The sequence below is a fragment of the Brienomyrus brachyistius genome, chromosome 1, assembly GCF_023856365.1.
Source record: "Brienomyrus brachyistius isolate T26 chromosome 1, BBRACH_0.4, whole genome shotgun sequence".
NCBI lineage: Eukaryota > Metazoa > Chordata > Actinopteri > Osteoglossiformes > Mormyridae > Brienomyrus > Brienomyrus brachyistius.
The window spans coordinates 9,518,744-9,535,454 of record NC_064533.1 but is presented as its reverse complement, the minus strand read 5'-3'; the positions used below and the strand labels follow the sequence as shown (position 1 = coordinate 9,535,454).

The window sequence follows — 16,711 nt, the reverse complement described above, 5'->3', positions numbered from 1 at the left end:
GACAGATATACTTCATGTATGTTATGCCACAGGGACGTGACTTGAGAATAGCCACAAAGCTTTACATTAAAAAACAAAAAATCTGCAATGATATAGCCAAAAAAACTACGCATTAGGACATAGGCATCACATTTAAAAAATACTATTTATTTCATATATTATTTCACAAATCAAGAAAAGTGATATTTATTTAATTAGTTTAGCTTTAGTATTTTATGCAGGTTATCTATTATTAACGCTGCTACCTTGCACTGTTGCTTTGCAATTGTCACGTTGTTGACACTCGTCGCTTTATGTACATTGTGACCTTATTTATTACTGCAAACCCTGTCTTGTGTTATTATTTACTGTTTATTTATTGTTTCCGTAGCTGTTCTTTGCCACTTGTCCTTGTTTGTTAGTTTATTGATGCAACTATTGGGAGCGAGCCAAACATGTGTTATTGTATGTTCATTGGTGCAATGACAATGAAGAATTCTGATTCTGATAAACATTTAGTTAAGGTCAGCACTACTTTCCATCTCTGTAAGACCTGCTAACGGGCTTAACTGATAATATCTAGGGCGGAATAGGGAAAAGAATAAAATTTAAATTTATGGAAACAGATAAAAATCAATTTCACCATCTGACAATATTACAGTGGTGAATGGCTATGAAAACAGATATTAAATGTATTAATATAAGACATTTACCAATCGTGCCCATTGTAGCAGACACATTAAACTTCTATAGGTGTACTATTTTAAATTTAAAAGCTCATTTTACCTAAGCAATTAAAATAAATCTACCACTTTGCTTTTCTGAACAGGGTACTGAACATGAATTACCTCTGTACAATATCCAGCTGTACAAATGGATGAAAATGGAAAGCAGCATTAAACTAATGTAAAAGCTTAATGTTAAAGGTAAAAGGGGGTTGTGTGATTATCACATTTTACTAGCGCTCCCATGAGTTAAAGCGCTGTGCTCTTGGTGCGATCTCATCGTCAGCATCCTTCATCTGTAAACATTAATCCAGAATTGATCTTAGATCCGACCGCGTTGTCATCTTAGAAGATGTGTCTTAAGTTTCTTTCTGGCAAGATGTGACTGAGCTTAAGCCAGCCACTGTCATTGCCAGGACGTAGACCAGGCTTGGGTCTAATGTCGCTGGGGTTTGGTGGTCAAGGCACTGTAACCCACGTGTATAAGGGAGAGGAGATGTGCTTCCCTCCCCCTCGGGACCTCCCAGGACAAGTCACCTGGAGGCGAGGGCACTGCGCTGACCCCATCTGCCGGGACGCTACACTATTTACTCTGTTTCCCCCCCAAAAAAAAAGCCATATGCTAGCTGGGGATGTATCTCTATTTCACCGTTTCCCGAAGCGCAGGGTGCCAGAAGGCTTTTGTGTTTGAGGTAACGGGAGAATCCCCCGCCCCCGTGACCGGATCCGCTTGCGCGCTGACGACACGTGCAGAACCCCCACTCCCCATCGCCCCTCCTCGAAGAGGAAACCGCTACGCAGCTGAGCCGCCGCCGATGGGTGCCCGGAGCCCCGTACCTCGCACGTCCCGGCTCGGTCCCGGCCACCACCCAGCACCGCCGCTTCATCGCCATGCCCGGGATTAGATAACCCGCCGCACGCCGATTGCTGGGATCGCTTTTTATTTATTGTTTCGGAGGAGGAAGATGGAGAAGCAGCGGGTATTGTCATCCCAGCTTCTGGTGAAGAACAGGGTGTTTGAAGTGGCCTTAGACGGCGATCTGCTTTCCTGGAGGGAGCTGGTGCGAAGAACGCGCATTTCGGGGGGCGTCAGGGATGCCCTGAGAGCCGGTGAGTGCGATCAAAGCCCGAGGCCACCCGGCGTCCCTTTATCCCTTCGGATGAGGGGCCCGGCTGCCTGCAGCCAACCGCCGCAGCCTCGCTTTCGATACCGGTATCGGTACCTACACAGCCTGGTACCGCTCATCGCGCTGCGAGCTCTCGGTGTCAGCGCCCGGAAAATATTTATAACGATATAACGAGTCTAATACTGTAGTGAGTTTTGTTATACGAAGTCACAGACTGCGATTCTCCATGAAGTCGTTGGGGGGCGCAGTGCCTTTAAGTGTATGGAAAGTGTCGCTTAATTAGAGAGTCTGAGAGCGAATAACGTCAAACAAAAGAGGACAGGATGGTGTTTAAAGATGATGCGTTATGGCCCCACCAGCAGGATGATGTCCATTTCCTTAAGGGAGACTTTAATGAATATCTAGCAGGGGTATCAGAGGTGCAGTGTGACAGGTAGGGTTACACTGCGCTCTGCATGTTCTCTCATGTCCCCCAGTTTCCACTGCCGGATCAGATGCAGGGTCTTCTTGGCTGATATAATGTTTACCTCTTCGTTTTATCCTCTCTTATCCTATCTAACTTGGATGCAGTGTCCATAATAGCATGCTGTGCATTAATAGAGGAACCCTCTGACTTTTTCAGAAACACTGCACATCTTTGTTGTTAATAAATGTTTTGTAAAATTAACTCCCTTGTCCTTGAAGAGGTGACTTAGTTATCCAAAAACAACATTCACGTCACATCAATGCGGGTCACCACCTAATATTAAACTTATGTACATGGAATGGGCCATATTTGGTGTAACTATAGGTAAGCCTGTAAAAATAGCTTAATAAGCCTTATGCTGAGTCTCAGCAAAGCACCAGGATGGAGGTGGACTTTTCTGTCACCCTTAGCCAGGAAACTGTGGCACTGAGCCTGCTGCTTACAGCTTGCAGACTGGGCAGAAAGTGCTGCTTGATGTTGCGTGAACCCAGCTCCCACAATGCAGTGCGTCCGTCCTCCACTTCAAAGACGAACGGTCGACCTTCATTATTAAACATTAACCACTTCAGAAGTCCAGGTAAACCGCATAATCTGAAAACTGCGTAAACAACCTGTCTGCTGTTTCTCACGGAGGGCTGTTTATACTCTGTCACAGGTGGAGGAAATGTAAGCAAGATAAAGAGATTAGTTTCTGTGTTTAAACTAGACGCCTGAATCTAAGAAAGGACCTGCATCGTCAGACATTGTTTTAAGCAGAGCTGGACTTTGACATGGATGCCTCTTTATGCTGACACTCCCTAGTTCAGGGCGCCGGACACAGGGGTCCTTCCTGAGCCGGATTGCAGGTCTGCTTGCTGTGGATTTAGGCTGATGATCTGGGCTGGGTGTGATTGTTCGGACAGCCAGCTGGACCCACTGCTGTGTGCCTCAATCTCCGGAACTGGCTCTGCGCAGGGACCTTCCTGCCGCTCACCTCATGCCATCCCATAATAGACACAGTCTGCTCTTTGGTTTCTCAGAGGTATTACTGCTCACGGTTTTGATACGGAATTTTTAAAATGCACCATCAGCCGCTCGACAAGTTTACAGAATTTGGGGCTTCAGGACACCAGCACAGTAAAGATGATTCAAACCTTCATCGACTTAAGTGACATTTGGTATTTTGCACAAAGGTATTCACCACATAATCCCCCCTCAGTGTATTCATTGCCTTGCATTTAATGGAGATTGACTTCCCAGTACCCTTGAAGGCTTACATTACCCATCAGCTATAAAAAGCTCCCTTCATAAGTCAGCGGTCTGTATCTCCGTACACAAAGGTTCGCTTGTCAGGGTTTCAAAAACGCGGTGGACTTTATACTAGATGAAGTGTTTCTGAAGCTCAGCCTGTCAGAGCTGAGATGCATGTTCTGGTTTATTTCCAGTAAGGACTGAGCACTTTATTTCCAGTAAGGGACAAGGGATGTAGCCTTTTCCTTACCGGGACAGTGGGAGTTTCCCACATTGTAAGGCCGCACGGCATCACCCCCCCGGGTATGTCTTCGATGTGACCCCCCTCTGCATCTCTCTGCTCCTTCCTAACATAAGAGAACAGAACAGGGTCACTTTCAGAGTAAATGCTAAATTTCTGCATAAAGGAAACTGTTCTTATCTTATCTTTGCTGAAGGCTGTTTAAAGTACGTTGCGTTTAGATAAAGTCTAAGTAAAGTTATTGACGGCATTTTTATTTTTCTGAAATGAACTACGGGGAGTTTCATTAGTGGGAACGAAAGCAGAGTAGGAACACAGTGTCCAGTGTGGGTTCCCTGGGTTTTCCTAGTGATGGTGGTTCACAGAATGTGTTTGTGAAGGATCAGTCCCGCTCTGGTCTCTGATCAAGGTCCAGACGATGCGTGTCACCAGTGTGGCAGTCGGTCCAATTGTGAGATCACATTCCAGTAGGACATCACCGCTCCAGTGCGCTGATCCCGGTGGTGCGCTTATGTGTCACATTCTGCTGCGTAACAGCCCCGTCATATTAATTCAGGTCTGTAGCAATATGAGCAGATACTGTGAACGATGGATTGTCCTAGACGGAATCATGCTCACTGTATATAACAGACAACTCCGACATCACTCCCTGTCAACTCCCTCCCATCCAAAGTAGCTTCATTTGAGGACAATGGCTCTTTCGACAAGCTGATTTGTATTTACATTTATAGAAAGGAGCGTTTGCTTCTGAGGCGTGTCTGAAACCGTGGTATAGTCAGAAATCAGGCTACCCCAGCGAGAGCCTGCCAGATAACAGGCATCTCAGACGCCTGCAAATGACCTTATCAAGCGTCCCAGAAGTTTACAGCCATGCAGCCTGTCATCGCCCAGGTTATTGTGTTTCATTTTCCATCGACGTGGAAAGACATAGTGCAAGGTTCCTTCAGACGGCTGTCGTGCACACTCCCTGACAGACTGGTTCCTCCCACCCCTACTCCACAATAATGTCTTTGGCTTCCAGGGAACCGAAAGTGGTGGTTTTCCACTGTGAAGGGAGTCTTTATCTGTTAATTCCGGTCCACACCCAAGGAAGTGAGATGTCTGCCTGGGCATCGGATACGCTTACTGCCCGCTGCGTGTCATGCTAACCTTCAGACGGGACTCCGACGAGGTGTAGTGAACCCTGCTGTCTCTCTCCAGGGTTCTGCCTGGCAAAGGTTCTGCACAGAAGCAGAGACACATCAGGTAGGACCCACCCCCCTCAGCGGGGGGAGGACTGCTGCCTCCAACAGCTGTATTTGATGAGCCGTTTCATCACCGCTCGATCGCTGGATCCAGACCGATCCAGTCACTGTGAGGCTTTCATATGAGAGCATTAGGACAATTCCAGCAAAGCCCTGACCCAGGCGGGTGGCCATTTGTGATGTGGACGCCTCACATCAAATACAGCCGTGGTTGTGGCTTCCTGTAGTGCTTTCTCTCTCTCCTTTTCTCTCTCGCTCTCCTTCTCTCTCTCTCTAGTTGTAGTAGCAGCTAAACCATTGGCTTCTCTTTTGAATGTGGAGTTTACGTCGGGAGCTCAAGCAGGTCACATGACCATGTGTGTGTGTGTAAGAAGTTATGCATGATTAAGCACCCTTCTGGAGGGAGACAGCAGGCCTAGGGGTGAGTCAAGGTCACACAGCACGTCAGTAGGTCTGTGTCGACTGCAGTAGCTGTTCATGTTGTGTGTTTAGTTTAATTAGTATATGTACAGTAATCGTCACCCTGTAAACTCCATATTCTGGTCATGTGGTTCATTGTCACTTCCTGTTTACTGTGTGCTCCACACGCACGCCCGGCCTCCCCTTCCTGTCTCCTCCTGCCGTGCCTGTGGAAGTAAAGAGGCCCAGTCAGGACCCCACAGGCCTCGTGGAATTTACATTTTCCATCGCAGCCAGGACAAGGTACACCCGAAGGGTTCAGCAGGGCGAAATTCCAGACGGTTTCCTGCCTTTCATGGTCCTTGGCTCCTGGATCGTGTTCAGCGGCAGAGCATGTGACCTGTCACGCATGGTCACTCATGTGTGGAAGACAGAAGCTCGCATCAGATCTTAGAGGTGGTGCTTTCGGTTGTCTGCTAAGGTTGCTCCCCTCTCTGGTGTCCCAGGGCATTTCCAGAACGTTCAGCTGGCATCTGGCCGCTGATGTTCTTTCCCCTCCTTCTCTATCCCGCTGGCTCCGCCCTGCAGACGTGGAAACATTGTCATTTGCCACGTGCCTCATACTGCGGTTTTGTTTTGATAACTCATGTAAATCAAAGCATATAAATGTCACGTTTCATTCGCCATGATTGATTTGCTGTTGCTTTGGAGTTGGAGTGAGCCGTGTAAATTCCAGCGTGTCCTTCGGCATCTAACAAGCGAAAAGCTGAGAGGAATCGTCCTATTCCCTCTCAGGGTCACAGGGGATGCTGGCATTATTTTGAGCAGGGCTTGGCGCTCCCCACATGCTCCAGCGTCTCCACCCGCCCGGTCGGTCTGACCCCAGGGCAGCATAAGCCGTGGCGACCATGATGCTTCACAGTCAATAATCTGATCTTGGTGCTCTGGCTCCCGTGTCAAGCTGGAGGATGATGGCTTGCGAAACAGCTTACACACGCAGAGAGTGTAATCGTGGGAACACCTGTGTCTTGGGTTCCATGCCAATGTGTGTCACGAGGGCAGGGAGAGGAGGCCCTGTGGAAGTAGATTAGATATCTGACTATGCTTATAGCGCCCCCTTCAGTCAGCCATCATCTTGCTCTACTGAACTAGAGGATCCTCAATTCACATTCTGATTTCTGGAACATTCTCCACTCTCTCTCTCTCTCCAGAGGTCGTTATAGACTAATTACCCCGTGTGAAGGGCTTCCTGATGCAACTGTTCTGTTTTAAACAGGCAGCCGCTCCGTGGCTGTATCAGAGATCGTAGCCGTGCGAGAGACTGAGCCGGACAGCTGCTTGAAGGAGGATGGAAGATGGCAGAAGATGGCCCAGATGCATCCGTGTGCTTTCACAGGTATGGGGGGTGTGGTCTTTTTGGGGATGGAGCCCCTTTCTTTGAGCAATAGTGACCAGTGGCGCCCCCTGGCTTGTTTGCAGTGTCCTATGTGGAGCGAGGCAGCCAACACCGCTGGCGGTGTGCGGACGTGACCTTCCACTGCCCGGATGGGGCGCTGTGTCAGCGCTGGGTCCAGGCTATCAAGGAGCAGCTATCCCTCCTGAGTACGTTCCTGTCCCCGTCCGTACGCCCAATCACATTTTCAGGGAAGCGTGGTGCCTCTGTGGTTCAGTCATGAGACTGAACCCCCCCACCCCCCCTCCATGTGTTTCCACAGCCAGCCGACCGAAACGCCTGTTGGTCTATATTAATCCTTACGGTGGAAAGCAGCAGGGAAAGCGGATTTACGAGCAGAAGGTGGCCCCCCTCTTTGCGCGGGCCTCCATATCCACCGAGGTGATCGGTGAGTTTGCCTCCTTGGCGCGCATTAGCATTTCGATGAGCGATGGGATTTTATGGATGCAATTCGATCCGGGAAGGCAAATGACCGAGCACGGCCAACATGGCCGGGAATATGTTTTTATTTACTGCGCGATCCGTCACAGGAATGAAGGTAAACACAGGCATCAGGGCATCGATCAGCCGCACAAGCCTCCTCGCTGGCGTCTTGTGTAAGCGTGCTGAACCTCCCCTGCCACGCAGCCATGTCGCGGGCGACGCTCCCCAGGGCTGGGCCTCGCACTGTGCCACAGGAAAGGTGCACATGTGTGACTGCATGCCTGTTTCCATAGTTACAGAGCGGGCCAATCACGCCAGGGACCACCTGAACACCGAAGCTGACCTGAAGAGATACAGTGGGTAAGTTTACACAGGGGTGCGAAAACGCTACACTCAGTCGGGGTTAATCTCAGCATAATGTGAACTGAGCCAAATGGGGCATCCCAGGAACCATGTCAGTGGTGTGCCGATCCGCCGATCCCCTTTCCACACCAAACCAGCATCTATAAAAAAAAATTGTGTAAACATACCTGAAAGCGCTTATTTAACCTCGAGCGACCCGGTGGGCCCGATCAGTGGGAGGCGCCTAACAGAAGCTCTGCCCTCCCCCCGCCAGTGTTGTGTGTGTGGGAGGCGATGGCATGTTCAGCGAGGTCATTCATGGGCTGCTGGCCAGAACCCAGAGGGATGCCGGCGTGGACCAGAACTGTGCTGACGAGAGCCTGGTTCCGTGCACTCTGCGGGTTGGCATCATCCCTGCAGGTGAGGCAGGGGATTGGGTGCCGCTGATTTGAGGGACCGGGCCTGTTGCCTGGGGTAACACCCAGTCCCAGCAGCCATCCCTGTAATGTATAATTTAATGTTTAATCTGCAGACTCAGTATCGCTTACTGCTTTAAAAACAGGTTCGACCGACTGCATTTGCTATGCGACGGTGGGCATCAACGACCCAATCACGTCAGCCCTGCACATCATCGTGGGTGAGTGAGCTCCCCACCCCCATTGTACCTTTAGATCATGTGACAGAGTCACCATGATAAACGCTGTTGATGATGCCTGTGAATGCCTCCGCAGGGGACTCCCAGCCCATGGATGTCTGCTCCGTTCACCACAACAACACGTTCCTCCGGTACTCCGTCTCCTTGCTTGGATATGGTTTCTACGGCGATGTCCTGGCAGACAGTGAAAGGAAGCGGTGGATGGGGCCATCTAGATACGATATTTCAGGTGAGTCCTTGTAAGAAACATGTTCTGCATCATCATCTGCAGCATTGACCCCCCCCCCCCCCCCCCCCCCCGTTCCCAACACTGACAGGGTCCCGTCTGTCCCCAGCACTGACAGGGTCCCCTCTGTCCCCAACACTGACAGGGTCCCCTCTGTCCCCAGCACTGACAGGGTCCCGTCTGTCCCCAACACTGACAGGGCCCCGTCTGTCCGCAACACTGACAGGGTCCCGTCTGTCCCCAACACTGACAGGGTCCCGTCTGTCCCCAGCACTGACAGGGTCCCGTCTGTCCCCAACACTGACAGGGCCCCGTCTGTCCCCAACACTGACAGGGTCCCCTCTGTCCCCAGCCCTGACAGGGTCCCGTCTGTCCCCAACACTGACAGGGTCCCGTCTGTCCCCAACACTGACAGGGTCCCGTCTGTCCCCAGCACTGACAGGGTCCGCTCTGTTTCCTCTGTCCCCTGCTGTCTCAGGCGTCAAGACGTTTCTGACACACAACTACTACGAAGGGACGGTATCGTTCCTGCCGGCGCAGAGCACCCTGGGGAGTCCGCGGGACAAGACGAGATGCAGTGCCGGGTAATGACTCTCCGAGAGGCTCCCAGTCCCTCCCAGTCAGCTCGGGGGGATGTTTCCATGCTAACAGGGCCACGAGAGACAGACAGTCGTCTGGTTTTATGCTCGGAGATCGCATTGTTGGGGGAGGGGTATACCCGGCTGCTGTGGGCAGTTCCGGAACCTGTCCCCGGTGTGACAGGGTGATGCCGGCGCTGACCTTTCACCCCTCATCCGCACAGGTGCTACGTGTGCCTGCACAGCGGTCAGCTGCACTCCCAAGACAGGCGGGCGTGTGAGGGGGACGAGGACGTCTCCGGCAGAGGTGAGGAACAGGCGTCCACACCATCGACATCAAAGCATCTCCAGTGAAAGCACACTCCCCCATGTCTAACCGGGACACCGAGTGCAGGCCCCGGGTGGGGGGTGTTACCTTTCACCAGAAGCAGCACAAAACATCTTCCAGTCTCACAGGTCCGAGACTTTGGGGGAAAGGGTGTCACAGGGGGGCTGTTAAAATGCCTCGCGTTTCCTGTCACCAGGCAAAAGAGAAGCTGCCGTTTACAGAAAACAGATCGCCCCCCCCCTCCCCAACAGTAGTTTAGCACAGTGTTTCCTAACCCTCCTTCTTCCATAAGGTAGCATTTTTCAGCTTAGGAAGCACCCTTCCTGTGGGTCAGAGTTGGTGGCAGCTAGTGGACTTGCTGTGTGAAGTGAGGGGGGGGCAGCATACTCGTCCGAGCATCAGCGGATACCAGCTTTAGCTGTTCATTACTGAGCATGGAAACCTCACACCAGGACCGTTTGATCTTTGGTCTGTGACTATTCATCCGATTTCCGGTCACAGTCAGGGTCGAGCGGGGGAGGGGGGGGGACCTGGAGCCTGGCCCAGGCAGCACAAACTGTATACGCGCAGGGCTGCCTCCATCTTAGCCGCCTGTCAGGGGCTGTGAGTGAGCAGACGACGGGTTACCTTCTGCTTCATGTTGGGGACGGGTCAGTCACCCTCTCTTGCTGTGCTAAGGGAGTGTGTGGCTCCCCTCTCTCTCCTTGTGTCCCGCAGAGGACGACGGTGGCGGCGGCTGGCAGGTGCTCCGGGGGAAGTTCTTGGCCATTAACTCAGCCAGTATGAGCTGTGCGTGCCCCCGCAGCCCCAAGGGTCTGTCCCCCGCCGCACACCTGGCCGACGGCACGGCCGACCTCATCCTCGTCCGCAAGTGCTCCCGCCTCAACTTCCTGCGGCACCTGCTGCGCCACACCAGCAAGGATGACCAGGTGGGTGGCGCCTAGAGATGCGGGGGTGGGGTCATCGGGTAAACTCAGGGTGTTCGGGGGGCTGCAGGAGACGAGAGGCGGAAGAATGGTTTCGTGTCGCCTAAGCATTCCGAGCGGCTTTGTGTACGTGAGAGACGCGTGTCGCTAACCCGAGCACGGCGTGCTGGGTCTCCGTAGTTTGATCTGGACTTCGTGGAGGTGCACCGCGTGCGGCGCTTCCGCTTCACGCCCAGGCACTGCGAGAGTGAGCTGGACCTTAAGGAGCACGGCAAGACACTCTTTGGCCACATCTGCAGGGACCACCCGGCCTGCGGCTGCACCGCGCTCAACAGCAGCTGGAACTGCGACGGCGAGATCCTGCAGCATGCCGCCATTGACGTCGGGTATGTCCGCCTGCCCGACCCATCCCCGTGCTCCGGTCTCACCTGTCATCTTACTGTCACATGGTCTGCTGTTTATGCCTATAAACAGTCCTAGTGGTCCTGCCCAGGGGGCCGTCTTGCAGCATTAAAGAACCTGATTAGGTTTGAATATGAACTGTGTAGATGATGGCCTTGGTGAAACCCATGAGGCAGTGCAGCCTGGTGATGTCACTCATGGTACAAAGGTGGCCGTCAGCACAGAGAAATAGAGACACCTTTGTTCAAGGTACAGGTATGTGAATGAGAGAGATACAGGTGGGGGAGGCGTTGCATCCTGTCCCAGGACCGCACCTTGTAGGCCCCACCCCCCATCATCTCCTAGGAAACTCTGCAATGCTATAATCAGTGGGTGAAGGATGACTTCATTATGTAACTGTTTGCCAGTGAATATGACTGCCTGATGCATCTTTGCAGCAAATCCTTGAATCACAACGTCATCTGTGCAGAAGCAGAGAATCGTCCTTCGTCTACATAACCCCCTTCCATGTATTAATGGCTGTCTTTAATTAAACACAGTGACCATCCATCCATCCATCCATTTTCCAAACCGCTTATCCTATTGGGTCGCGGGGGGTCCGGAGCCTATCCCGGAAGCAATGGGCACGAGGCAGGGAACAACCCAGGATGGGGGGCCAGCCCATCGCAGGGCACACTCACACACCATTCACTCACACATGCACACCTATGGGCAATTTAGCGACTCCAATTAGCCTCAGCATGTTTTTGGACTGTGGGGGGAAACCGGAGTACCCGGAGGAAACCCCACGACGACATGGGGAGAACATGCAAACTCCACACACATGTGACCCAGGCGGAGACTCGAACCCGGGTCCCAGAGGTGTGAGGCAACAGTGCTAACCACTGCACCACCATGCCGCCCCCACAGTGACCACTGGTGTCATTTTTATTATCTACAGTAACTGTGTCTGACCAATCACATTTGCAGAACTATCCATCTGGGATATCAGTGTAAAATCACCACTAATGCAGGAGAAACTGATCCTGAATGACACACCTGTGTAAACACAGCTGGCTGTGTAGGCCTCAGAGTTTCAGCTGCAGAGCCCCTCCAGGGTGCTAGTTTTTAACCAGTGCGCCCCCTTCTGTCTCTCCAGGGTGCACTGCCAGCTGATCAGGCTGTTCGCTCGTGGGGTCGAGGAGCAGGTCATCACCGAGGACATGCGTGGCCTGAATGCAGTGTGACGCAGAGAGCGTCTCCTTCAGAGCACTATTGGACACCAGGGGGCCTGGGGTGAGGCCACCCACCCCCCTTGCCCGCCTCGGGTGGCTATTTTCTGCCTGCCTGCTTGTTCCATATGGCGAGTGTGAATTTTCAGTGACATCGGCTTGGTACACTGGCAATGTGATTTGTGGGAATGTTCTGGGGTAATGATGGATTTTTGGGCAGGGGTTTCGAGGTTCAGTTTGTGTGTATTTTTTTCCCCTTATGGCTTCCTCATTAAAGGGCGGTATTGGAGAAGTTACAAAAGTAATCCTTTACAGACAGAGGTGGAAAGTTCCAGTCCTGAAAGTACAAATCCAGACCAAGGTTTTGTTACAACCAACCTGTTGAGTATAAAGACTCACAGTCACAGAGGACTCAGCTGACTGGTTAAAACAAAACCTTGGTCTGGATTTATACGTCCTCAACCTGAACTTTCCACCTCTGTCTGTAATGGATTACTTTTGTGAGTAACTTCCCCAACCTTAATAAAGGGTAACTCACACTCCTTAACATGCCCACCCGGAACATTCTTCTGATGCTGGTGATAATGTACTGTAGAATAAACAGCGCCCTTTATTTATACTTACTGACATGCAGAATAAGCAGCAATGAGCCGGGGAGCCTGTGCATGAGCATGTGTGAGCGTGTATTTGTGTGTGTTGTGGTGCACCCGGGCTGCTGTAACCGCGTCCTGTTCAGGCGTCTCACATGCACAACCTTTGCCAAAATGCTACCTGTATGTAAATAGATCTGGGGGTTGTGCATCAGTGACTGTGTGCGCCAGTGAATTCTGCCTGGAGAGGATGCTGTAGAGTCACCCTCTGAGGTTTTCATACAAGAGTGTGAGCCATTTCCCTCTCATTTGAAGGTATTGTGCATCATTTCTGTTTTTAATCATTTGCTGGGTTGCAATGCTGTTACTGCATCCATGGCTTCCAGGAGATGTAGGAGGTATGACCTTGAGCAGTTAAGCTGGTCTTACTGTAGTTGGAGGACCTCGTGGATCTGGTGGATTCCGCGATCCAGCCAGTGACTGACTGCACAGTGATCCGGCTGCCAGAGAGGGATATCGCAGGCACGTTATCCCGGCCTGGACAGGACATTCCAAGCGAGTCTGGTCACTCTATAGAGGCAGCCAGGAATTCTGTTGAATCCTCTTGAATGATTGACAAGGCTCGTCACTTTCATCAAGCTCTCTGTGGAGGGCAGATATACTATGTAACTGACTTTTATGTATGTTATCTAACGTTTCTGCCGCAGATTCACTCCGTAAGCTTGAAAATCCACTAAGCAGAATCCAGACAGGAGCCCTTCATGATTTCATTTTTCATGTTTTCTTTTTTTTTTAAATCTCAGAATATTTTTGAAGATGTTATTTACTGCCGCTATGCCAAAGACGCATTTTAAATAGCTGTTTGACTTGATAGGGTATCTGCTGTAAGCTTGAATATACTGTAGCATTGAGGTGTTGAGCTATACCTGCCTAATGTGGATGGACTGACCGGCCTGGTGCATCTGATCCCCCTAAAGGGAACACAGCATTAGCATCACAATTGAAATTAACGCAGCATGTGTTCCTGCCAACATCAGCCACTGGTGAAAAGGAAGAATTATATCACGCGTGTGTAGTGGAAGCTCAGCCCACAGCTTGGAGTTTGGATTTAGATGTAGAGGGGCGGGAATGACATTCCGGTGTCGCGTAAGTCACATTCGCAGCTGCCTTAGGTCCTTGACCCCGATTCCCAGCTCACTACAGAACACATCACTGTAGCAGCTTTGACCAGCAGGGTTTTCCCTCCTGAACAGCAAACGTCGAAGCTCACTGTGTGAATCAGCTGCTATATGGGGGTACAAACCCGCATTCCTGTAGCTGCTCGGCCATGTGGGCTGGGCATCTGGGGCCAGCAGGGGGCATGTGTGTCCAGCAGCTCTTGCGTGACCTTTGTCTCATACCGTGTAAACACCTATCTTCTCTTCTGAAGGATTCTTAGTTTCTCTTGCGTCCATTTGTGTTTCTGTTCTGTTACCTTTCCGCTGTCAGGGACCTTTGTCAGCTGAATTTTGGCAGTAGGTAAATTAGAAATGGCATCTCAGGTCACCACACATATGAATGACTCCAAATGTCTTAAATTATTCTTCTCTGAATTAGGCCGTCTGGCTGATCAGAAATGTCACAGTGTCAGCTTTCCGTGTGTCACAGGACCCCAGAGGTCATCGAAGGTTTATAAATCCAGTTGCATGCCTGCTGGGTAGACAGGGCTGGGTGATGCTGTTGCCGTTAGAAACACATCTGCCCGGGTGGCATCAGGGGAAGCCCAGGCACTGCCTAACAGATGTTCTCCGTACCCATCAGCTGGTCTGACGCCATCAAGCAGTCGCTCCTGCTCTCCATTAGATGCCACCTTAACGACATATAAATGTGTATTTGTGTGACATTCTGAAGCGAATGAGGAGGCCAGTCCTTGATAAATCCATCAGTAGTGTTGGCTGACCCTGGTGGGGAGAAGGTCCTGCAGATTTCCGGATGGCTGTGTAACAGACCTGTGTTGTCCTTTTGAACTGGTTAAATAAAGAATGTGTAAACGCACCTCTGTGACTCTTCCTGTGGTCCTTCTCCCAGCGTTGTTTTCATAAACGGTTCCCAGCTTTCTTCTTTCCCTGGTTTAAGTCCACACCTCCATAGCCTTAGGAAATAACCTGCACCACACACCAACCTGTCACTGGATTCGAACCCGGGACCGTGAAAGGACAGCGCAACTCCCCGAGCCTCTGCATTACAGCGTATGTGGACACACTGTGACACTCTGCATCCACTCATTCGCATGCTCTGTTAGTGGGTCCATTCAGTGCTCAGGCCAGGAGAGCAGCTGAGTCACATGATCGCTCACATGCTGGAGTATTCAGACATTAACAGAATGACAGCCAATGATGGCTGTATCAGCAGCTGCTGTGGGAAATGATCGCTCAGGAATGTACGGTTTATACTGTCTAAGGTTACCCGGCACCAGCGGATCACCAAAGGCAGACGAGCCAGTCAGACATGGTGGCTTGGGGCCCCTGGTCAAAGTGACTCCAGAAGATTCTGGCTCACTCCAACTCACCCCACACCCGTTCTGCCCTGCTGCACCCTCTCGCTACTATACAGCCAGCTGAGGGGCACCATCATTCTCCCATCTGCCTCAGGGGAGTAAATTCCGTCTCCTGCTTGTTGGCCATGCACTGCAGTATTTACCGGCTGATTAATCATGTGTCTGGCAGGTGAGTCATCCAGACTGGCCCTCAGTTCAGGGATGGAGGTGAAGGAAGATCCATCTGCATAATTCCAGCCATAGGTAAAGAAGTGCAGCTGCTTTGGGCATCCCCTCTAATCACTCAATATCGATGATCGATTCCCTGACCCCTGTTAGATCTCCTCCAAAATGTCCAGGAGGCGCTGAGACCAACTGGCCCTTAAGTAACGCTATCCGGTGCTCCGAGCCGTGCAGCGGATGCAGGAGCTTCTGCAATGCCAGTTGGCCTTAGCACACGTCCGGTCATTATGGTGGATACGTGCAGCAAGCCGGAACACATAACGGCGGGCTTCTCTCCATCATGCGCCGGCATCGATTTCCTCCCTAATGAACTTGTCAGCCACAACAAACCGTCTCCCTGAAGAATCAGTCAAGAAAACATATTTTCAGCGGGAGTGAGTTTTAATGCAAACTCACATAAGAACAACCCGCTGAGAATCAGGGAGGTGTGTATATAGAGTCTTGATGGTGATGGTCCATTAAGTAGCAGGTGCAGCACAGAGTTAATCAAACACATGATGAAAAGCCAGGTAGAAAACAGCCAAGCAGCTGGGAAGGAGCCGGAGCCCCCGCTGCGTTAAGCTCAGGAATGCGGGGCACTGCTGCCACCTAAGCCTCGATCTGGCAGACAGCAATGCAATTCCAACCACACACCGCCTCCCCCCTATCCAGGCAAATCCTTACAGCAGCAGCACCAGGTCAGTCCGGGAACAGGACAGGAAACCCTACACACATCTGATCTCTCCCAGCCGGCAGCTCACTGCTAACGCAAGACAGATGGCTCTCCTCGGCTTTCGAAGGGGGATTTTTCAGTCAGATGTCACAGGCCACATTATTGTACAGCAGTGTTTCCAATCCGGTCCTCGGGGACCCACGGACAGTCCCCATTTTTGGATGTGGACTGACTGTGGGTCCCCGGGGACAGTACTGTTGACACATTACCGCTCCATTTGCACATTCGTATTTATTCCTTGTACATAATAAGACACTTCATTATTAAGTTTGATTTTTATTCTCTAATCTGTTAAGTATACAGTCATGTGTCACTTAATCTCCTTCTGCATAACATCCAAGGTCCCATGAGGTTAAAACAGAGCTGAAAAATCCTGAATGGCTAATGAGATACAGAAGATGTAAGAGGCCGTATTGCACCACGTGTACTTGCAGTACACAAAGCGACTGCCCTGCCAGCCATATAATGGCACAGTCCATGTCTACTTTATAATACCCATAATCAGACACAGAGTGGGGCTCATTTTCAGCCCAGGAGTTTTATGCCCAGGACCGGCCCATTTTGTCTTCGTTCTGGGGGAAACTTTGATAAATGATGCCACAGTTCAAGTATTATTATCCCGATAAATTTATTGCTGACATTTCAAGAAGAAAATAAGTAACAAACAGCATATTGAACGGTTGAAGCAGCTTGACT

General features: G+C 51.0%; 1 protein-coding gene across 2 annotated transcripts; it reads left to right on the top strand.

Annotated features, from left to right (window-relative positions):
* Window positions 1-1,259: 1,259 nt before the first annotated feature.
* Window positions 1,260-14,579, top strand: LOC125746331 (ceramide kinase-like). 2 transcript variants are annotated; one of them, XM_049020218.1, is made up of 14 exons: window positions 1,260-1,814; window positions 4,969-5,013; window positions 6,688-6,807; window positions 6,891-7,013; window positions 7,127-7,252; window positions 7,581-7,647; window positions 7,904-8,049; window positions 8,192-8,266; window positions 8,361-8,513; window positions 8,989-9,094; window positions 9,313-9,395; window positions 10,134-10,345; window positions 10,523-10,728; window positions 11,883-14,579. In XM_049020218.1, the coding sequence occupies exons 1-14, from the start codon at window positions 1,670-1,672 to the stop codon at window positions 11,968-11,970; spliced, it is 1,695 nt and encodes a 564-aa protein (XP_048876175.1). In that variant the 5' UTR covers window positions 1,260-1,669; the 3' UTR covers window positions 11,971-14,579. The 2 variants fall into 2 exon arrangements, with proteins under 2 accessions (XP_048876175.1, XP_048876186.1); XM_049020229.1 differs by lacking the exon at window positions 4,969-5,013 and having other exon boundaries at window positions 1,261-1,814.
* Window positions 14,580-16,711: the final 2,132 nt, after the last annotated feature.

Bases quoted from the DNA above. Each gene is read 5' to 3' on its own strand.
- LOC125746331 (XM_049020218.1), top strand. From the start codon at position 1,670: ATGGAGAAGCAGCGGGTATTGTCATCCCAGCTTCTGGTGAAGAACAGG. The intron at 8,050-8,191 runs GTGAGGCAGGGG...CTTTAAAAACAG, and splicing joins GGTTGGCATCATCCCTGCAG to GTTCGACCGACTGCATTTGC. The intron at 10,346-10,522 runs GTGGGTGGCGCC...GGGTCTCCGTAG, and splicing joins ACACCAGCAAGGATGACCAG to TTTGATCTGGACTTCGTGGA.